Here is a 23,997-nt window from a genome sequence, read left to right on the forward strand (position 1 = left end):
CTCGAATGAGATTTCTAAATCAGGACCCGACAAGAAGCAAAAAAAAAAAAAAAAAAGAGAAACGACAAAAAAAGCCCAGAAAACTATTACAGACACAACTACCAACATGAAACCTGAAACGGGTAAGGCCACTTTCACACTGGCGTTTTGGTTTTCCATTTGTGAGATCTGTCATGGGCTCTCACAACCGGTCCAAAACGGATCAGTTTTGCCCTAATGCTCAGAAGGCATCATTTTGCCACTGTTCAGTCTCCATTCCGCTCTGGAGGCGAAGACCAAAACGCTGCCTGCAGCGTTTTGCTGTTCGCTTGATGAAACTGAGCCAAACTGTTCCGTCCTGGCGCACAATATAAGTCAATTAGGGGCGGATCCGTTTTCTCTGACACAATCCGGCACAATAGAAAACAGATCCGTCTCCCATTGACTTTTAATGGAGCTCATGACGGATCTGTCTAGGCTATGTTACAGATAATACAAACGGATCCATTCATGACAAACGCATGTGGTTGTATTATTGTAACGAATCCGCCCAAAACGGGAGTGTGAAAGTAGTCTTACTAAAAGGAGTTGTCTGGTTTTCTCATATTGATGACCTATACTTAGGATGGGTCATCAATATCAGATAGGCGGCGGTCTGACTCCTGGCACCCCCACGATCAGCTGTTTGAAGAGAACGCATGGCTCGTACAAGCGCTGCGTCCTCTTCACTGTTTACCTGCTCTTTGTCGATATTGCGGGTGTAGAACCTCTGCCAATCTGATATTGATGACCTATCCTGAGGACCGGACTACCAGACAACATGGATCTGTCATGTGCATATGCTGCCCTATGTAAAGTACATTCCTTAGCCCAAAAACACATTCAGATGATGGATCCACTTAAAGTACGGTAAAATTCCAGGATTTACTTATTTTAGAAAATAGCCCCCACTAGCCCGGTCAAGGAAAGCATGCTTTGCTGCTCTCTGCCACAGGGTTATGCGGTCACAGCTCTGTGGTTCCCCAGCTTACTTCACTGCACTTTGATCCCCTTTCATCAGCAGTGATGTGTCCCCCATGTATCATGTCAAAGGGGGACACATCACCTTTGTAGCCAGTCATTGCTAACCCAAGCTCCGATCCTTTCTGTGGCCCTCTCTCCCTGGCTGCTTTGATTGACAAGGCCCGGCAGTGGCAAAGCAGCCAGGGAGGGGCTGGGTACAGAAAGGAGTGGAGCTTGGGTGTAACCAAAGCAGTGGTGACACCCTCATTGCACTTAAGGCCTAATTTGCATACTAAGACAAATTATCATAACTTGGGGACAGAGCCTCAGATCAACAAAAGAAGAACAGCGTTTTAATCAGGTGAACCACGGCTAAGTGTCTATGCAGAAACGTGGATAGGGAGATCACTGCTGACACTGTCCCTTTAAGGGCTCAAGTAACTTGGGGTATTGTTTACATGCAACAGATTCATTTCATATATTTCTGTGACTAAAAATCCATATAGTCAAAGTTACTGTGGGGCCCGATCTCAGAAGAAGGACTAATAGATTTTATTGTCAGGGCTCCTTCAATAGTATAATACAGTGACATGATATACAGTATAAATGTGTAGGAAACGGGTGGAGCGGCTGCCGGGCCTGGTCGACAGAGCTATCTTGACTAGTAACAGGGGTGCGGCTTGCAGGGTGGGAGGTGGGGACCTTGGGGACAGTTTTTTCTAGTTACGCCACTTACAGTAGTGATCCATGGATTTCCGCTAGCAGTGTAGAATACATCTTTTCTACCACGGTGTCGCTGCCAGGAATATGAGGACTATGCAGTAGTTTCAACTGGTAGTAACAGCTGTTTGCAGCAGGACCCCTTCCTGCCATGAGAACTGTTATTTAGTAAGGAGTAGTCCAAATTGGATAACCTCATTAAAGGCACAACCATGATAACAACCCCGTTACATGGTCACTTATAGTTATACTCAGAAATCATGGAGGTCAGAACTTAAAGCGGGTTTACACCGCACAATGTTAATGCCGATTGTTGGGAAGGAAGCGTTCCTCCCTGACAGTTCACTGATCTCCTTCACAGTATAGGGACGAGGGATCACTATTGCTGTCGCTCATCCCCATACAGAATCAATGTTTCTGGGCAGCAGATCACTGTTCAGAGAGCATGATCTGCTGCCCAGAAATGATAATTGGTGTGCCTGCACGGACCACAGGATCACCCAATGAACGAGCGTAAGATGGGCAGATTGTTGGCAATGAGTGTTCGCAGGAATGGTCATTCCCAAGAATCTGCCCAATCGGGCCGTGTAAATCCGCCTTTAGTCTAGATGTTGTTTGCACATTATGTCTGTTCTGAATATATAAATGCATTAGTAATAACTGAGAAATATGTAACCACTGTGGGATCAACTTAAATGGTCTCTATTTGTTCCTCATTTAGAGAGAGAGAAAAGAGTGAACAAACCCAAAAATGACAAGAAGGTAGAAGAAGTGGCTGAGGCAGCACCTAAGCATTTGCACCTTAGTTTGAGCTCTCACAAGTATGTAGGTGCACATGTATCCATTCAAGGTACGTAAAAGTGCATTTCGGGAATAAGTGACCGATTTAAATTACGATCCATAATACAGTATGTACGCTGTCTTCTTTTATGAGGGCACAGGAGGACTGTGGAAAGCAGCACTAGAGGCCAAACGTATGGGGGCCAGAGCATTTGGTCTGTTTCTGAGGTCTCAGAGAACCTGGAACAGTAAACCCCTAGAAGATGAGGCTGCTGAGAAGTTCAGGAGAACATGCGATGAGTTGGGCTTTGAGTCCCGTTATATACTGCCACATAGCCCATATCTTATGAATCTGGGCTCACCTAAGCCAGGTATACTTAAAATGGCTATAGTTTGATATATTATTTCTATTATGTGCATGATATAGTCTCACATTTTTTTTAAAGATGTGTTTCAGAAGAGTCGTGCTTTGCTAGTTGAAGAATTAAACCGGTGCCAGAAGCTTGGCCTTACATTATATAATATTCACCCTGGATCCCATATTGGTGAAATGCCAGTCGACAAGTGCCTAGAACTCATTGCTGATGGCATAAATCATGCCCACTCACAAGTTCCTGGAGTTACAGTCGGTAAGGAAATAATAAAATAAAAAAACTCTCCAATTTATGTTCTTCATGATAATCAGAATAAATCACTGGATCTGTTATAAAAACCAGTACTATCCAGAATGGCACCCAAGCTTTATTTTAATTCAAACAGTTAAAGGGGTTATCCAATAGTACAAATACCCCCTACAATGCCCAGGCCCCTCCTATAGACCATACTTACCTGGTCCCTGGCACCCACGTGGCCATCGGTGCATCTACCCATCGTGTGGATCAAAACATCTGGTGACAGGGGGAGGCTGGTCACTGTCGTGGCCTGCTATCAGCAGATCCCCCTGTCGCAGGATGTTTTGTTTTGCGCGACGGAGAGATGCAGCGGTGACCGTGCAGGAATGCCGCGGACCGGCTAAGCATCGTCTATAGGGGGGGCCAGGGCATTGTGGAGGCTATTTGTACTATTGGATAAGCCCTTTAAATACGTATTCTGGTCTTTATTTTATGTATTTGTTTAAATAATAGGAAATTATACAATTTTCAATTATACATGTATATTTTTTTTTGCTAACATACCTTTCTTGTATCAAGTTGTTGCCCCTATCTGCATAGTAGAATGGTTTAGCTCATGTGTCAGTATATCCCGTGTAATGTATCCATGGCCTAACTGAAACATGGCATCGGTTACTTTCGTCATGGACGGATCCGTTCAGATAATACAACCGTCTGCATCCGTTCAGAACGGATCAGTTTGTATTATCTTTAACAAAGCGAAGACGGATCCGTCTTGAACACCATTGAAAGTCAATGGAGGGCGGATCCGTTTTCTGCTGTGTCAGATTGTGTCAGTGAAAACGGATCCGTCCGCATTGACTTACATTGGGTGTCAGAACGGATCCGTTTGGCTCAGTTTCATCAGACGGACACCAAAATGCTGCAAGCAGCGTTTTAGTGTCAGTCTCCAAAGCGAAATGGAGACTGAACTGATGCATCTGAGCGAATCCTTTTCCATTCAGAATGCTTTAGAATGCAAACTGATCCGTTTTGGACCGCTTGTGAGAGCCCTGAACGGATCTCGCAAACGGAAAGCCAAATTGCCAGTGTGAACTGTGAAAGTAGCCTGACATTTAGTAAACAATAGTGTTACATGACATATGTGCTGGGTCAGTACACAGGATACTTTCATGGGATAACTACAGTTAGGTCCAGAAATATTTGCACAGTGACATAAGTTTTGGCATTTTAGCTATTTACCAAAAGATATTCAAGATACAGTTATATAATCAATATGGGCTTAAAGTGCAGACTCTCGGCTGGTTGCATTTCCTAAACGTTTCGCAGGATATTTATTGTTCAACCTCTTGATTTGAACCTGAAACTCTACACTTCAATTGCATCTCAGTTGTTTCATTTCAGATCTAATTTGGTGGCATACAGAGCTCAAATCATGAAGATTGTGTTACTGTCCAAATATTTCTGTACCTAACTGTATATAGGACTAATGGTGGCAACCATTGCGGCTGTTACAACTGCTACTTCTCTGTATGAGTACATGGCTGCCTGTTATTAGGTGATTTGTAAAATGACTGACTGTCTCTAGGTGATGTTGTCATGTTAATAAAGTTAACTGTAAAAAATAAATTACAAACAGTACAGGGGAGACAGGGAGAACAATATTAGATGTGCTTCTACGCTGACAGACATGAGATGCTGCTGGAGGCAGTAATACAATATATACTGTATACATATGTTCTGCATCTCAAGAAATTACTATTCACTGAATGCCAGAGGTCACATGACAGGATTTAGGGTCACATGACTGATACCATATTTTGCCCTATTCAGATCTCCTACAGATGGATTTTACAGGACATTTTTTTTTTATTTTTTTTTTAGAAAAAGGCTATTCTGCAGATATAATAAAGTCTGTGAGCAGAATTTTAAATACATGTATATGAGAAAATTGTATAACTGCCTATTCTCTAAAGACGTAAACCTGGATACTTTTTAAAATGAATCTGTATTCTGTTTTACTAATACTAATTAAAACCAGATATTGAAACATATTCTTTTCTTCTATTTTTAATGACTTTATTTTTTGATTGTAGGGTTTTAATTCTGTTTTCTGTACATAATTATTGGGGGGGGGGGGGGGGGGGCATATTGCCTGAGCAGCTGGCGTTCCCATATATCAGTTTTGATCCTTCAGCACAGGAGTAAGATGCTGCTGTCACTGTGCAGGGAGGGGATGAGGTGAGCTGTGTGCAACACTTAGGCCTCATGCACACGACAGTATTTTTTCACGGTCCGCAAAAACGGGGTCCGTAGGTCCGTGATCCGTGTCCGTTTTTTCGTCCGTGGGTCTTCCTTGATTTTTGGAGGATCCACGGACATGAAAAAAAAGTTGTTTTGGTGTCCGCCTGGCCGTGCAGAGCCAAACGGATCCGTCCTGAATTACAATGCAAGTCAATGGATCCGTCCCCATTGACTTTCAATGTAAAGTCAGGAGTCCCTTTTATACCATCGGATCAGAGTTTTCTCCAATCCAATGGTATTTTTTAACTTAAAGCGTCCCCATCACCATGGGAACGCCTCTATGTTAGAATATACTGTCAGATATGAGCTACATCGTGAAACTCATATCTGACGGTATATTCTAACACAGAGGCGTTCCCATGGTGATGGGGACACTTCTAGTTAGAATATTCTACAAACTGTGTACATGACTGCCCCCTGCTGCCTGGCAGCACCCGATCTCTTACAGGGGGCCGTGATCAGCACAATTAACCCCTCAGGTGCTGCACCTGAAGGGGTTAATTGTACTATCATATCCCCCTATAAGAGATCAGGGCTGCCAGGCAGCAGGGGACAGACCCCCCCCCCTCCCCAGTTTGAATATCATTGGTGGCCAGTGCGGCCCCCCCCCCCCCTATTGTAATAATAGATTGGTGGCACAGTGTGCGCCCCCCCCCCCTTCCTCCCTCTATTGTAATAATTCATTGGTGGCACAGTGTGCGCCCCCCCCCCCCTTCCTCCCTCTATTGTAATAATTTGTTGGTGGCACAGTGTGCGCCCCCCCCCCCCATTCCTCCCTCCATTGTAATAATTCGTTGCTGGCACAGTGTGCGCCCCCCCCCTTCCTCCCTCTATTGTAATAATTTGTTGGTGGCACAGTGTGCGCCCCCCCCTTTCCTCCCTCTATTGTAATAATTCGTTGGTGGCACAGTGTGCGCCCCCCCCCCCATCGGCCCCCCTTCCTCCCTCTATTGTAATAATTTGTTGGTGGCACAGTGTGCGTCCCCCATCGCCCCCCCTTCCTCCCTCTATTGTAATAATTTGTTGGTGGCACAGTGTGAGCCCCCCATCAGCCCCCTCCCTCTATAGCATTAACAACATTGGTGGCCAGTGTGCTATAGAGGGAGGGGGGGCCGATGGGGGGTGCACACTGTGCCACCAACGAATTATTACAATAGAGGGAGGAAGGGGGGGGGGGCGATGGGGGCCGCACACTGTGCCACCAACGAATTATTACACTAGAGGGAGGAAGGGGGGCGCACTGGCCACCAATGAAATTTAAACTGGGGTGAGAGGGGGTCTGCCCCCTGCTGCCTGGCAGCCCCGGATCTCTTATAGGGGGCTATGATACGCACAATTAACCCCTTCAGGTGCAGCACCTGAGGGGTTAATTGTACGGATCATGGCCCCCTGTAAGAGATCGGGTGCTGCCAGGCAGCAGGGGGCAGTCTTGTACACAGTTTGTAGTGTATTCTAACTAGAAGCGTCCCCATCACCATGGGAACGCCTCTGTGTTAGAATATACTGTCGGATATGAGTTTTCACGAAGTGAAAACTTAGATCTGAAAAAGCTTTTATGCAGACGGATCTTCGGATCCGTCTGTATGAAAGCAACCTACGGCCACGGATGCCAATCTTGTGTGCATCCGTGTTTTTTCACGGACCCATTGACTTGAATGGGTCCGTGAACCGTTGTCCGTCAAAAAAATAGGACAGGCCATATTTTTTTGACGGACAGGCCATATTTTTTTGACGGACAGGATATACAGATCACGGATGCGGCTGCAAAACGGTGCATTTTCCGATTTTTCCACGGACCCATTGAAAGTCAATGAGTCCGCAAAAAAAAAAGAAGGAAAACGGCCACGGATGCACACAACGGTCGTGTGCATGAGGCCTAACTCTGAGTGGTGCGATCATGTGTTTTCCATAGTAATTAGTATAGTATATAGTATAGTGTTTCATAGTAATTTTGCCTGTGCTGATAATGAGATGACTGCTGAAAAGTGATCTCTACATAACAGGAAGTGTCAGACTGTTGTGAGGCATTTTTTAGCTTGCAAATTTGAATTGTGACAGGGAAATTAAAAAACTTGCAATTTTTTAAAATATGCTTTATAAAATAAATGCTGGTCATTTTCTGAAGATACCGTTCCATTTACCTCGACAACACCCTGCTGAAAAGTATTTCGTAGCCTTACAGGGCCAAAACTGCTGTAAGTATCTTGGTAGCAGGCACAGCAGTTACCTGAACCCTGTCCCTGCCAGTGGTGAATCTCATACATCCTAACAAGGGACAAAACCCTGTTCACATTCTGTGGAGAAAAACACAGATTTAAGGGCATGCTGCAGATTAAAAATAAATAAAACAAAAATATTTATATACATATCACAGATTTCTTTAGGATTTTTGCTGTGGGTCTATAATGCAAAAGGGTGAAAACTAGGGCAAAATCTGCATGTAGCACTTATATTTTCCTGCAATTCTGAAGCCTTAACCGCAGCAGAAATGATCCACCATATGTTGTATATGTTGACTAGGAGCTTATAGAATAGTAGGTTTAGTGGATGAGAGCCATTGTCAAACAGCTTTCCATTATTACACCTGGCACATTAGTGATATCATATAAGTATCTTTCAGCACTTTTTCCCACATATGTTTATTGATGACCTATCCCCAGGATACGTAATCAGTATCTGACCGTGGGAGTCTGACACCTGGGACCCCCGTGAATCAGCTGTTTGAGAAGGTAGTGGCACCAGTGCTTGCAGTAGCGCTGCGGTCTTCTCTCAGCTTTGCCTAGGCCATGTGATGTCATGTTCATTGGTCACATGGCCTAGACGCAACTAAGCCCCATAGAAGTGAATAGGGCTCAGCACTATACAATGTACGGCTCTGTTCTTGGTGAGCAGGGAGAAGGCCTCAGCGTTACTGTACAGTGGCGCCTTCTCAATCGTTTTTAGTAATTTCACTCTTGGTGTTGGTCCACAATGCCGCCTCCAGCTTGCCTTCTTCTATGCATCCCAGTGCCATCTTCTCTCCATCCAAAACCATCCATGTGATGTAAAAAAATGATTTATCAGATGAGGCCAGCAGCTATTCTGTGGGATTGTACCCGACAGGTGTCTTTGCTCCCCATGGTCTCAATGAGCTTTGGGCTCCCTTTCATTGGTTCACCGATTGTCCTTCCTTAGGTCAGATATATTCTACCTATATGTTTCTTTTTCCATGTGTATTGCTTGTCCAATAGCTTTCTGCATATTTTATCAGCCTGTGTATTATTTTGTCATCTCCTCAGTGTTAGAAAATATGAGCTGTCAAGGCAGCACGGTTGGAGGTCGCTTTGAGGAGCTGCGAGGAATCATTGACCACATCAAGGATAAGTCTCGTATTGGCGTATGCCTAGACACATGTCACGCTTTTGCTGCTGGTGAGTTTTATGCCCATAAATCCTGTCTCTCCGTATATCTCTTTCACAGATGGTGACATGTCAATGCTTTCCCTCTGACCCTTTTGTTTCAGGTCACAACTTGTCAGAAAAGACCGGCCTTCAACGTATGTTAGATGAGTTTAATAAGATTGTTGGGCTTTCATACCTGAAAGCTGTCCACCTGAATGATTCCAAAGGTCAGTGGCTTAAATTTGCAGATTTACCAGTGCTAAGTGGTTCTTTCATTTCTGTTCCTCTGCTGCTGAAGTGGTAGGATCGTCTTCTCCACACGTTTAATATATAGCCAGTGTTTCATGTTTGAAGCCCACAATGCTAAATAACATACATTCTAGGACCTCTTTAATCACCTCATGACATTTATGAAAAAGTAACGGCTTAATACAAAACACAGTGAACACTACCCACCTAGAGTTGTCACAATGCCTGGTGTGACCAGTAGGGGGAGTGCTGTCCCTGTACTTAGGGTTTTCTCTGTTGTGATATGTTATAAAGATTGAATTCAGTAACTTATTATGTTACTAGTTTCCAAAATGGAGGTGAAACTTGTCACTACCCTTTGGGTACTTACAAACATAAATTTGGTCCTGGCGTTTTTTACCTGTAAAAACCCCCCACCAGAATAAGCAAGTATTATTTTTTGCACCTGCGTTTTTTTTGTTGTGTTTGTGTTGTATTTTCTGGCATTTTATTGCACACAGTGGGGCTTACCACAAGCATTGTCTTCATGGTGTTTTCCCTCTATAGCGAAGATGATCTCAAAACGCCTGAAAAAACACCAAAAGTTCCAGCATGCAGTGTTTTTGTAAAGAAGCCAGAAATACAGCTAGTTGGTTCTGTGATTAGCACTGGTGCCTTGCAGCCGCTGGGATCCTAGGTTTGAATCTGATCAAGGATAACTCCTTCATGGAGTTCGTATGTTCACCCTGTGTTTGCATGGGGTTTCCTCCCGGTGCTCCATTTTACTTCCACACACTAAGGACAGCAAGTGATGATATCGTCTGTAAAGTGTATCACATCAGCATTATATACAGTGGCACTCCTGGTCAAAATTACTGTTACTGTGAACAGTCAACCAGTCAAGTTAAAAATTAAACACAGCTTTCAACATTTTAATCAATGTATTATTTTGGTTTTGTACACTTTGAGTAAAAAGAAGAAAAGAGTACCTTGAAAAAGTGCGGGAACCCAAGGAGATTTGAGCACTCCGATAACTTTCACTGAGGTCTCCGACCTTAATAGGGTTTTATACCTTTTTATTACTGATAATCTATCCTTTGTGCAGGTCATCAGTATCTGATTGGCGGGATCCGACACCCAGGACCTCCGCTGATCAGCAGCGGCGCTGGCATTAGCGCTGTGGCTTACCCGCTTTTAAATAGCCTGTTAGGGTTAAGGCTTGTTCACGATCATCTTTAGGAAAGGCCAGGTGATGCAAAATTCAAAGCTTTATAAGTATTCCACTAAACTTGTCCCAAAAAAACTGCAGCCATAGGTTCTTCTAAGCAGCTGCCTAACACTCTCTGAAAATGGTTGAGGCCCACAAAGCAGGAGAAGGCTATAAGAAGATACCAAAGCGTTTTCAGGTTACCATATACTCAGTTCGAAATTTAATTAAGGAATGACAATTAACACAAACAGTTAAGGTCTGGAACACAAAGAAAAATTATCCGATACAGCTGCTTGTAGGATTGCTAGAAGGCAAATCAGAACCCCCCGCTTGACTGCCAAAGATCTTCAGGAAGGTTTAGCATACTCGTAAGTTGTTTATTGTACTACTTTTCAGCTACACCTGTACAAACTGTACAAATATGGCCTTCATGGGAGAGTCTTCAGAAGAAAACCCGTCTTGCGTCCTCACCACAATATTCAGTGTCAGAAGTTTGCAAAAGAACATCTAAACAAGCATGATGCATTTTGGAAACAAGTCCTGTGGACCTATGAGGATAAAATAGAACTCTTTGGCCACAGTAAGCAAAGGTATGTTTGGAGAAAAAGGGGCACATCATTTCATGAAAAAAACACCTCTCCAACCAGTAAGCATGTGGTTGGATCAATCATGCTTTGAGGTTGTGTTGCAGCCAATGGCATGGGGAAATTTTACAGGTAAAGGGAAGAAATTATTCAATGAAATTCCAGCAAATTCTAGAAGCAAACATAACACCAACTGTAAAAAAAAAAAAGCTGATGTTAAAAAGAGGATGGCTTCTACAAATGGATAATGATCCTAAACATACCTCAAAATCCAAAATAAACTACCTCAAAAGGTGCAAGCTGAAGGTTTTACTATGGCCCTCAGGCCCTCACAGTCCCCTGATCTGAACATCACTGAAAATCTGTGGATAGACCTCAGAAGAGTAGGGCATGCAAGACTTTTGCAAGGAAGAATGGATGAAAATTCCCCTAGCAAGAATTGAAAGTCTCTTTGTTGGCTACAAAAAAAGGTATTACTTGCCAAAGGGGGTGCTACTAGGTACTAACAATGCAGGGTGCCCAAATTTTTGCTTCTGGTTCTTTTTTTGTTGTTTGAAAATGTAAAAGATATTTAAATTTCTTAAAATACAAAGGCAATGTGTCATCTTTAACTTGATGCCTTTTGGATACTATTTCATCTTCAACTTGCTTATCAGTGATAACTCATGATTAATGTTACAAAATGAAAATCAGACATCATGCCAGTCTCTTTCTAACAGACCCAGAACCAGCTTTTTACCTCACATGGATCCAGAGTTCTCCCCATTCATTGCACTGCTAGGTTTATATCAAGCTGGTAGCTCAGGGGGAGGTGTCTTTTCTTCTGCAGCTCAGGGGGTGTGTCCATTCTCTCCCTATCACAGCTCAGGAGGCAGTTGAAGGATGAAACTGAGCATGTGCAGCCTTCTCAGTGAGCAGGTCAAAGAAATAAGAAAAAGAATAAAGAGAAGGTGGTTTATTCAGATCCAGGTGCTGGTTTAAAAACTACAATATTTTTAGTGGAATAACCCCTTTAACTGTTCAAAATAACAATAATTTTGACCAGGGGTGCCCAAAATTTTGCATGCCACAGTAAGTGAGCAAAAAACACCAGTAGCAAAAAAACAAACTTGTATATCCTGTGTTTCATATGTCCCATAGACCTTCAGCTAACACCACAAAAATGGTGCAAAAGGTCAGAAAACGCCACTAAAAACCTGTGTGTGAAACCAGTCTTATAGCTTTAAGGTCACTTTACATGGGACAATTGAGCAGGTGATTGTCGGGAAGGAAGCGTCTACTCGTCAGTGAAGGAGGCCACTGCATTTACATGCAGAGATCTCCTCCACAGTATGGGGAGGAGCGATCACTTATGCCATCACTCATTCCCATACATAATCCTTGTTTGTTGGCAGCAAAGGCTATTGCCTGCAAATGATGATGAGTGACTGCAGGTGACTGCACAAGCGAGCATATTACCCGATGAATAAGTGAAACACTCGTTCATCAGGTAATTGGCGGCACCTTTACACTGCCAGATAATCGCTAAAGTGCGTTTGTATGAATGCTTGTCAGCAGTTATCTGGCCGATCCTCGGCCCGTGTGCATTATTAGCATTTCCCTTCACCTTTGACAAGTGCCAGACTTTTGCATAATAGAACATAAAAGTGAAATTTCTGTGAGGCAAGACCACCTTCCTGGTGCTTTGTGAAGATGCTTTCTGAGATATTCAGTTGATGGCCTATGGCTTGGACGGAACAGTGATCACGGTCGTATGCATGCGCTCTAACAGCGCCCTGTGCCACGAGGGCAGCATGGGAAACTTTCATTTCCTACTGTTGCCCGGCGGTTCATTAGTTTTTACTGGAAGAACTAAAGTATCTACAATTCCTTATTCACTAAAGGTGGTCAAACATCTTCGATAGCTGTCAGCCAAATGGTCTTTTAATCTACAGCTATTCCTTCGGACCCCCGCAAGAATTTCTCGTGTCTTCCTCAATGTAAACAGCACTTTTAGTCTGTTAATTAAGAGGCAGAGGAGCCATTGTTCTCCACGTCACCATATTGCATCTTTGTTCTTTCCACACACATAATAAAGATTTAAATGGTGCTGAGAGTTTTAATTAGCTGCTGCCGTGCTTTATTACATAACTAGCTAGCATTCGTAAAAAGGCTGAGTTATTTATGGAATATAATATACAACCTTATAACAGGGAATGGGATGCGTGTTTTTAATTTTTCACTGCAACCAAATTAAGCGAGAAGCAGAAGAGTTATATACCTTATGGCCTTCATCACCCACTCCAGAATATTCACTGAAAAGGCAAGTTACAAGTGCTACTATAGCTATGTTCTTCGGATGCTGTATAGCGGTTTGGTCACTACAGTGGTACAGTTTGGAGTCACCAAATAAAAATACCTAAATATTACTTTATTATAAATATATTCCCAAATACCTTTCATTAGTAATAATGGCTCATTTTGTCTGTGGAGCAATAACTAGGAGAAATAAAATGTCCGCTGTCCTATTAGTACACAGAAAACCTGTCCTAATCACACAGGAGGACAAGTTACTTCAGAGCAGTGAGCCAAAGAGCTGCCTCATCTTCTTCTATGATCCTGAATACAGTTTAATATGAGTTTCAGCTAAATCTCTGTAGAAATGGAGTTGATGAGACATGAAGTACAGAGAGGAGGGTGGGGATGTGGCTGATGAGCAGCAGCACTTGTCTCCATTACCACAGTCTGTCCTGTCCGTCCTCTCTGTACTTCATATCTCCTCATGAACTCTATTCCCACAGAGATTAATTTAAAGTTATAATCAGTATTCAGTATCATAACCCCTGACAAGTAGGAGAGGAGGATGAGGCAGCTTTTTACCTCAGTGCTCAGAAGTAACATGTCCTCCTGTATGATTAGGACAGGTTTTGTGTATATTACTAGGACGGTGGCTATTTTGTTTCTCCTAATGATGCTCCCTAAAAAACATAAGCCATTATAAATAGTGAAATGTATATGGGAATATATTTACAATAAAGTAATATTTAAGTATTTTCATTTTCTAAATTCCCAAAGAACATTAAAGCTTCCATTTCTGATTGATCCATGATGAATGACTCCAGTTTTAGTGGATCTAAGGGCTCATGCACACGACCGTGATTGGCACTGGAAACACAGTCCATGTGTCGGCCGTGGCTCCCCTGACCTGGACTGACTAATTTTAGATACAATTAGTCTCTATTTGATACCAAGGCTATTGCAATGATGATGTGAGTACACTGCAATAGCCCTGCGATCAGGGCTGTATCATAAATCACTATAATAGTTCAGGTCACGGGAGCCACGACTGACCATCAGCCCTAAACAGAAGCCTAATGCATCCCATAGAATTTAATCTTTCATTGGTACTGGGTAAAGTAGAATGGCAGACTATGGGGCAGATTTATCAAGACTTGCATGTGCTGCGCCGGTCTTGGTATCCCCTGTGCCGCGCCGGTCTTAGTATCCCCTGTGACGTGCCGGTCTTGGTGTCCCCTGCGCCGCGCCGGTCTTGGCGTCCCCTGTACCGCGCCGGTCTTGATGTCCCCTGTGCCGCGCCGGTCTTGACGTCCCCTGTGCCGCGCCGGTCTTGACGTCCCCTGTGCCGCGCCGGTCTTGACGTCCCCTGCCCCGCGCCGGTCTTGACGTCCCCTGCCCCGCGCCGGTCTTGACGTCCCCTGCGCCGCGCCGGTCTTGACGTCCCCTGCGCCGCGCCGGTCTTGACGTCCCCTGCGCCGCGCCGGTCTTGACGTCCCCTGCGCCGCGCCGGTCTTGACGTCCCCTGTGCTGCCAGAGGATGTGCTTAATTTATGACGAAGCGCAAGGGCATTTAAAAAGTTGCAAACACAGGATTTGTGACTTTTTTACAATGTAAAAATGACGTACGGAGATGATAAATCTTTCCCTATATCTTAAAAATGGCAAACCTGATGGAGCCATATGTAGCCGATTACAAGAATATCCCATTGATGTGACCAGACCTCCCTTCTTCCTGCAGAAATGATGTTATATATTATATAATATACCAGCTTGTAACCCATGTTGATGGTTCTCATTGTCATCCATCTTCTTCCTAGATGGTAGGTTTGTGAGTGAATGTTCATCAGTATTTTGCATTGGTACAGCCTCTATATTTTACCATTGGGGCCTGGCTGTGTCTTGTAGTGATCTAGTGTTTTTAAGGGCTTTTGAAAGAGTTTAATGTTGATGGCCTGTGCCCAGGATAGGTCGTCAATATCTGATTGCTGGGGGTCCGACTACTGTCTCCAAGGCCGATGATATGTTAGGTGAGGCAGCGGAGCTCCAGCCTCTTCTTAGACCAGTGACGTCACGTTCATCAGTCACATGACCTAGGCACAGTCCCATTTAACTGAAAAGGTCTCTGCTGCAATACCAAGCACGGCCACTATCCAATGTACAACACTGTGCTTGGTGAGATGTGAGGAGGCCACAGCGCTCACTGGAGTGCAACGGCCTCTTCAAAGAGCTGATTGGCAGTGTCGGACCCCAACCGATCTGATATTGATGACCTATCCTGAGGATAGGCCATCAATTTTAAACTCCCCCCCCCCCCCCCCCCCCCAAAAAAAAAACTTTTACTTTTACGTCAGGAGTATGTTTTTTTTTTTCAGTGATATGTTGTAAACATACCTCTGAATGCATTTTTTTTATGCAACATTAAAAATCGGATGCCAGCAACACATCACCCGGTGTAAACAGGAGTGTCATGACGGTAATGGATGTGACCGAACAGTTGCAGTAATTCAGGTACATACAGGTGATTGCCACATGTAAATGGAACTAAATGAGTGTTATGTCCTCAAACTGCTCTTGGTAAAGTGTTCAGGTCCTTTTACAAGGACTGATAATCAGGCCAATTATCGGGGACGACTGTTTGCATAAGAGCTTATTCCCAATAATTGGATTCTGTATGAGCGCTGCCAAATGTCAAATGTTTAGGCTTTTTTTTTATTTATTTTTTTATAGTTTTTGAAGCCAAAATCAGGAGTGGATCATAAAAGTAGAAAAAGTATAACAGACAGATGCAATTTCTCCACTTTTTTCAATCCTGGTTTTGGCTTTAAAAAGTAAATAAAAAACCTGAACATGTGGCTGTACCCTAAAGGGTGGCGGTGATCTCTGCCAGGGCCGGTTCTAGGTGAAATGGGGCCCTGGGGCGAAAAACAATTGCCCCCCTTGCCTCTATGGAAGCGCCGGCCCTGATCTCTGCACAGGAAGGATGATTTTCTATGGGGACAAGCATTCTATGGTGATTGTTTGTCCCCTTACAGTAGAGGTGATTGCTGCATGTCAATGTACCGCTCTTCTCTGCGTCTGTTCGTTCCCAATAGTTGTCTGACGCATCAGTCTGTGTAAAAGGACCTTTAGGCCTCTTTCAGACTAGTGTGTCCTGTGTGGAAATCATGCCCAGTGTGTGAGACACTGCTCGGTTCACAGAATCGCTGGCATTATAATGAGTTATAATGTTGTGTGTCTCTACATGACCTGTATCTACTGAATTATACTGACATAATGCTGTCAGTATAATTCTGTAGAAGTAAGGTCATGTAGTGACAGCATTATAAACCATTATAAGGTTTGTGATCCTGGGAAACAAGCAGTGTCCATAATGGGAAATGATACTCACACAGGACATGTCGTCTGAAAGAGACCTTACAGTGCACCGGCTCTGAGGTTTCTGGTCACTCTGGTTGTGATTCAGAGATTGATATCAGGAATTGCATTTACTTTGTAAGGAGGTTTAGGATGTGGGGATCAGCTGCTATTTAAATCCTGTTTCTGAGTTGAAACTGGATACATGTGTTTAACTATTGATAACACAGATAGAAATTCAGGTTTTTCTGTAGTTTTAAACAGTCCTTAAGGAGGTTTCACACAACCTTTTTTTATTTACCTTTGGGCAATAGAAAATTATAAAATGCTCTACAAACACTGCTTTTTGTAGTGACCTTTTCCTTTTTGTTGTGTTTTTGCTCCCTTTTTTACTCACAGCATGGTCTGGATGTGGAGTTTTTTTTTTAGACATTTTCCCGTGGAGTTTTTAATTAGGAAAAAAAAGTTGCAGAAAAAACACAAGTTGGGAAAATAAAACGTATTCTGGCACTACACATATAGGGGTTTTACATATACAGGTGTGTGTGTGTATATGTGTGTGTATATATATATATATATATATATATATATATATACTGTGTATGTGTATATATATATATATATATATATATATATATATACACACAAAATATAATAAATGGCAGCACCCACCTTGGAATATATTGGAGATTGGGTGCAAGCTCTGGTGGGAATAGCGTCCCAGGATAATATCAATGAAAAACAGAGCAGCACTCCAGTAAGGTGAAAAAAAGAAAGCTGTTTATTCACCCAGTGGTGACGCGACGTTTCGGCTCCAACATGAAGCCTTTCTCAAGCCTGATTTTAAATATAGTTTTCCAAAAATGAGGCAGCACATCCATTGTGAAACCTTAATTGATGATCTTCCAAAGATCGCAAACATAAATAGCCTTATTCATAAAGTGCCTTGTGCTTTAATTAAAGTGAACACCTGTATGTGCTAAGTGGCGGTCAATCGGCCGCATAAATTATAAAAGAAAAATAAAATAATGTCGCACCAGAATGAGGGGGGGATCCACCAGAGGTGCTCCCACTAACAGACTACACCCAGTCTGAAAAAGTGGAATAAATATAAAATAGAAGTGGGGCACTCTCTTAAGTAAAGGGATCTTTATTATAATATGTATAAAATTGCAGTAGAATATAGCAATAAACGGACAATAAAATTGATGCAGGTAGCAAGTAAAACAGAATTACAATCCTATTAAAATTGTATTAAATAACGACATATAAATTGATCCCAAAATAAATAAATTATTCCATTATTTTCACTCTGGTAATAGTTCATTCATGTAACAATTCAATTGATGTTATAATTTATTTAGATGTCAGAGTTTCCAGATATAACCAGTCTCTTCATAAACTTCAGTCTGTGACTGAATACAAAGTTCTCCTGTTAGGGAATAGTGGACTCCACTTCAATGTATCCGCAACATTGTGTGCGTATGGTAACTAAAGTTCAAGACGATGTAGCTGTTCGCTAGTTGCGAGTGATGTTAAAGCTACTAATAAGTACAGCGGCGTCCCGCTGTAATATTTCGGCAAGCGATCGCTATAAGGGCAGTATAATCTTACCCGGAGGTCTTTTGGCTGGACGATGAGCCCTCGACTCGGCACGTTTAGTTTCTATAGTCCCGGTCTCAAGGGTTGCTGCGTTTCGGGGATTTATAGTATTGACCCCTTCCTCACTGAGGAAGGGGTCAATACTATAAATCCCCGAAACGCGTCTGGTACAAATTTCCCCCCTAAAGAAAGCAAGGCCTGTGTAACTCCGGAGATCTGGACACTGCTTTATGAAAAGGACTTTTTTCAAAACTCACTAATTGTGATATCAGAGACGCCAGAAACACGTGGATCAAACAAATCCAAGTGGCGCCAAGATTTGAATCCAAGCAGCAACCCTTGAGACCGGGACTATAGAAACTAAACGTGCTGAGTCGAGGGCTCATCGTCCAGCCAAAAGACCTCCGGGTAAGATTATACTGCCCTTATAGCGATCGCTTGCCGAAATATTACAGCGGGACGCCGCTGTACTTATTAGTAGCTTTAACATCACTCGCAACTAGCGAACAGCTACATCGTCTTGAACTTTAGTTACCATACGCACACAATGTTGCGGATACATTGAAGTGGAGTCCACTATTCCCTAACAGGAGAACTTTGTATTCAGTCACAGACTGAAGTTTATGAAGAGACTGGTTATATCTGGAAACTCTGACATCTAAATAAATTATAACATCAATTGAATTGTTACATGAATGAACTATTACCAGAGTGAAAATAATGGAATAATTTATTTATTTTGGGATCAATTTATATGTCGTTATTTAATACAATTTTAATAGGATTGTAATTCTGTTTTACTTGCTACCTGCATCAATTTTATTGTCCGTTTATTGCTATATTCTACTGCAATTTTATACATATTATTATAATAAAGATCCCTTTACTTAAGAGAGTGCCCCACTTCTATTTTATATAAATTATAAAAGATAAACTTACACAGCGGAGTACTGTGATGGCGCTTGCCTCGGCGTCCCCGATCCTCCATTGCGCATGCTCGATAGCCAGGCAACCAGTGTATAGAATCAGTGACACGCCCCCTGGAATGTGACGGCAGTCACGATGCGCACACCAGCAGCCAAGCCCCTCCCCCGAAGCGTGACAGGTCAGAAGGCAACGCACCTATGCCCAGCCTCCGGATCACATGACAAGTCATATGAGCCGTCGCCTGGCAACCCGGAAGCGTCCGCTCCACCGACATGTCAATTGCCTCCAGGGTCGGACAAAGCACCGCAATGAGGCCTATGCAGGGAAATAAAGCACCACATAGGGAATGATCAGGTTGTCAAGTCCTAGTAGCTAAATTGGTATAGATGAATACTGTAAAACCAGGATATCAAGCCGTAAATATCGGAAGACATGCGTCCCTTAACCTCAGGACCGCCGCACGCAGGGAATGCGTCTTCGCGGCGGCCCTGTAATTCCTCCTGGACGCGCCGGCGCGTCATCTCACGAGATTTCGGTCAGAGCCGGCCCGCGCATGCGCAGCCTACAGGCTTCTGACCCAGTCGGATGAGGAATGGGAACCCTCATCTGACGAATCCAGCGGGTCAGAATATGAACCTGTAGAAAGCAGTGGCAGTCTGACCCAAAGTTCGGACGAGGAGGTTGAGGTCCCTGGTACCACCAGGCGTACCCGGCCCCGTTTTGCTAGACCACAGGTTGCGCAGGATCCGCTTCAAGGGCAGCAGAGTGGGGCTGGTGCTGTCGGATTACGTGGTGAGGCATACACCAGCAGCGCAGCCCATCCTGGACCTAGTACCAGCACTGCCGTACAACATGGTGAAGCGGCGAGCACGAGAAGGGCAGTTGAAGCTGGTACGGTGGCACGTGCAGTAGTTCCCCCGTTGCACCCACCGCACAGACAGTCCCGTAGAGTCCCTGAGGTGTTGGCAAACCCTGATTGGCAACCCCCAACTTCAGCCGCACCAGTAGTTCCCCCTTTCACCGCCCAGTCTGGAGTTCGGGTTGAGACAGCTCAGATCGGTTCGGCACCGGGGTTTTTTGAGCTGTTCTTGACTGCGGAGCTGTTGGACTTAGTTGTGGCAGAAACAAATCGATATGCCACTCAATTTATAGCCGCCAACCCAGGAAGCTTTTATGCCCAGTCTTTCCGGTGGAAACCCGTCCAGGTTTCCGAAATTAAAACATTTCTGGCCCTTCTCCTCAACATGGGCCTAACAAAAAAGCATGAATTGCGGTCATATTGGTCCACAAACCCAATTCATCACATGCCCATGTTCTCTGCTGCCATGCCGCCTCCACAAAATTCGGCCGCTCATAGACCACTTCAACACCAAATTTGCAGATTTGTATACCCCTGAGCAAAACATATGCGTAGACGAGTCCCTTATACATTTTACCGGGCGCCTTGGCTTCAAACAATACATCCCAAGCAAGCGCGCCCGGTATGGGGTCAAATTGTATTAGCTCTGTGAAAGGGCCACAGGCTATACCCACAAATTTCGGATCTATGAGGGTAAAGATCAGACCCTAGAGCCGGTCGGTTGCCCTGACTACCTGGGGAGCAGTGGGAAGACAGTCTGGGACTTGGTGTCACCCTTATTTGGCAAGGGGTACCATCTTTATGTGGACAATTTCTACACAAGTGTGCCCCTCTTCAGGCTTTTGTTCCTAGAACAGATTGCCGGGGCTAGTTGCCGGGGCTTCCCCCAACGGCTCGTTACCACCCGTCTTGCAAGGGGGGAGAGGGCTGCCTTGTGTAACCAAGAACTGCTCGCGGTGAAATGGAGTGACAAGCGTGACGTTTACATGCTCTCCTCCATTCACGCAGACACGACAATCCAAATTGAACGAGCAACCAGTGTCATTGAAAAGCCCCTCTGTGTCCACGACTATAATTCGCTCATGGGAGGGGTAGACTTCAATGACCAGATGTTGGCTCCCTACTTACTTTCCAGCAGAACCAGACGCTGGTATAAGAAGGTTTCTGTATATTTGATTCAATTGGCTGTATATAATAGTTTTGTTCTCTACAGTAAGACCGGGAGAACAAGATCCTTCCTCAAATTTCAGGAAGAGATCATCGAGGGCCCCAACCACCAGAGTAGTGAGCCGTCTACACGAGCGACATTTCCCCAGTGTCGTGTCTGTAGCAGGAGTGGAATAAGGCGTGACACCTGCTATTTTTGTCCTGACTGCCCTGACCACCCTGCCCTATGCTTAGGGGAGTGTTTCCAGAAGTACCACACACAGGTACACTTAGCATAGGGATTGCATCTCACAGGACAGGCACACAGGGCTATTAGGGCCCATTCACACAGAGCTGCTGCAAACCTCTCCTTTCACCTGGGACAAAGTGCATAATGTACTTCGCCACATCTCTGGGCGATTTGCGCTTTGCACATTGTCCCATGGGGAAGAAGAGGTTTGTCCTATAAAGGTAAAAAAATAAAAAATCACTGGTAAGCAAAAAAGTTAACATTCTGTTCAAAGAGTTAAATAAAGTTTATATGTTCCGTTCAAATGTTATTATAAAGTTAATAAATTTATTGCGTTGCGGCCTTTTCTTTTTTGTTTTGTTTTTTTTACCTTCCAGGTGGACCAACCGATTGACTAGCTGCAGCACTGATGTGCATTCTGACAGAAGCATTGTGCTGCTGTTAGATTACACAAAAGTCGGTGTATGCGGCGCTGCAAGACGAGATTTCTCCTCTGCAGTAAAAGATACGTTTGCCGAGGCATATGAGCTGAGGGGGCGGCGGTGTTCATATGGTTTGGCAAACACTTTATATCTAAAAAAATAATAATCCCGGCAATGATTTATTCATCCACATCGATTGATGTGAATGGAGAAATCGGGTTTGCCAGGGCACACGAGCTAAGTGGGTATGGATGTTGGGCGGAGCTCCTATGTCCTGGCAATGGAGTTGGAATTACAGTCTTCACTGTGAAGGAAAGAAAAAGTGGATAAGTCGTGAATGGAAGTTGCTATAGTTACAGAAGAGATACAAGGGTGGATGTTGGCTAAAAGGATATAGGGTGTTGACAACACTCTGTACCCTAGAGCCATAATAGATCTGTGGGGATGGTCACTCAGGTGACACAACCACATATACCGCACCCTCTTCAGTCAACTTAATTTTATGTACTGTTCCTTTAAGGGGAGCATGTCTTCCGATATTTACGGCTTGATATCCTGGTTTTACAGTATTCATCTATACCAATTTAGCTACTAGGACTTGACAACCTGATCATTCCCTATGTGGTGCTTTATTTCCCTGCATAGGCCTCATTGCGGTGCTTTGTCCGACCCTGGAGGCAAGTGACATGTCGGTGGAGCAGACGCTTCCGGGTTGCCAGGCGATGGCTCATATGACTTGTCATGTGATCCGGAGGCTGGGCATAGGTGCGTTGCCTTCTGACCTGTCACGCTTCGGGGGAGGGGCTTGGCTGCTGGTGTGCGCATCGTGACTGCCGTCACATTCCAGGGGGCGTGTCACTGATTGTATACACTGGTTGCCTGGCTACCGAGCATGCGCAATGGAGGATCGGGGACGCTGAGGCAAGCGCCATCACAGTACTCCGCTGTGTAAGTTTATCTTTTATAATTAATGTGCGGCCACTTAGCACATACAGGTGTTCACTTTAATTAAAGCACAAGGCGCTTTATTAATATGGCTATTTATGTTTGCGATCTTTGGAAGATCATCGATTAAGGTTTCACAATGGATGTGCACTAATGATTTGACATATGCTGTATACAATGAATTCACATAGAATCAAGTATTTTTTATGTATTTTTATGTTTTTCATATAATTGATTATGTAATTATTACTCATTTTATTAATTGACTCACAAAGCATTGTGGGTATAAATGTGGATATTTTGACACCAATTGTTATGCTTGAGAAAGACTGCAATAAAGACTGCACTGGGTAATTTCACCTTTATCTTGGAGTGCTGCCTCATTTTTGGAAAACTACAACCATTTTGATGGCCGATTTGCCTAAGGTTTGAGGATCTCTGCACCCGACTTCACTTACAAGTGCTGCTGTCCTTTCTTTGTGATATATATATATATATATATATATATATATATATTTATTTATATATATATATATATATATATAGATACGAAAAATGGCGGCACTGACCCTGTGTAGAGAAAATTGGGTGCACGTTCCAAGGGAATAGACTTCTTACCCCAAGTTAATATATCCAGAAAAAGGACGGCACTCCGGTCTTGTAAAAGTAGAAAAGTTCTTTATTCAACCATGCGGTGCAACGTTTCGGCTCCACTGAGCCTTTCTCAAGCAGTGTTACAAATCAAGTGATTGCAATTATATAGGTGAGTTAATTAAAATTCACATCATGTGATCACACCACACCCATAGGGGCGTGTTCAAAAAATACCATTGCATAGAACATGAGATGCACAGTGCAAGTGCAAAACTAGAGCAAATGTCATATATCTAGTGATAATACATCATGAAACTGTAATCAAGTACAAAATCAGACATTTGCGTATTAAAGTGAAAGAGGACAGACCCATCGATCGCACTCTTATACAAGTGCACAACCCGTGGGTATGTCCAGTGTACATGGAAACACACCGAGGGGGAGGAGCTGAGGGACGTGTTAAAGGACACCTGCAAACATTAAAGAATTCCTTCCAGGCGTACACTAGATTGTCTATACACATACACTTACATCGGAGCGGCATAGCATCAGACAGGAAGTAGTGATGACATCTACTACAGGACGCCGAGCGTCATCAGAAGCGGCCCACGTTCCTACGTCACCACAGCGCCACCGCAGTCAGTCTGGGCGTATTGCGGCGCATGCTCCGTCCATAGACACTCTCAGGACGCCATCTTGGAAATTGGAAAAGCAGCCCTTACCTGTATGCGGCCACCAGCAGGGTATTGCAAATTAGACCAGCACGGGCAGCCCGGTAACCAGATTGCCCTCATGCTGCACCCTGATTAGAGGCCACTGACAA

At 43.8% G+C, this 23,997-nt stretch overlaps 1 protein-coding gene across 1 annotated transcript in view; it reads left to right on the plus strand.

Annotated features, from left to right (window-relative positions):
• LOC122943607 (probable endonuclease 4) overlaps positions 1-23,997 on the plus strand; it is a 78,635-nt gene that overhangs the window by 12,201 nt on the left and 42,437 nt on the right. The window contains exons 4-8 of the mRNA XM_044301483.1: positions 2,423-2,551; positions 2,643-2,852; positions 2,928-3,110; positions 8,675-8,806; positions 8,899-9,003. Of these exons, the coding sequence (XP_044157418.1) occupies positions 2,423-2,551; positions 2,643-2,852; positions 2,928-3,110; positions 8,675-8,806; positions 8,899-9,003 (759 nt within the window). The remainder of the gene's footprint in view (positions 1-2,422; positions 2,552-2,642; positions 2,853-2,927; positions 3,111-8,674; positions 8,807-8,898; positions 9,004-23,997) is intronic.

The sequence above is a fragment of the Bufo gargarizans genome, chromosome 7 (genome assembly GCF_014858855.1).
Source record: "Bufo gargarizans isolate SCDJY-AF-19 chromosome 7, ASM1485885v1, whole genome shotgun sequence".
Taxonomy (NCBI): domain Eukaryota; kingdom Metazoa; phylum Chordata; class Amphibia; order Anura; family Bufonidae; genus Bufo; species Bufo gargarizans.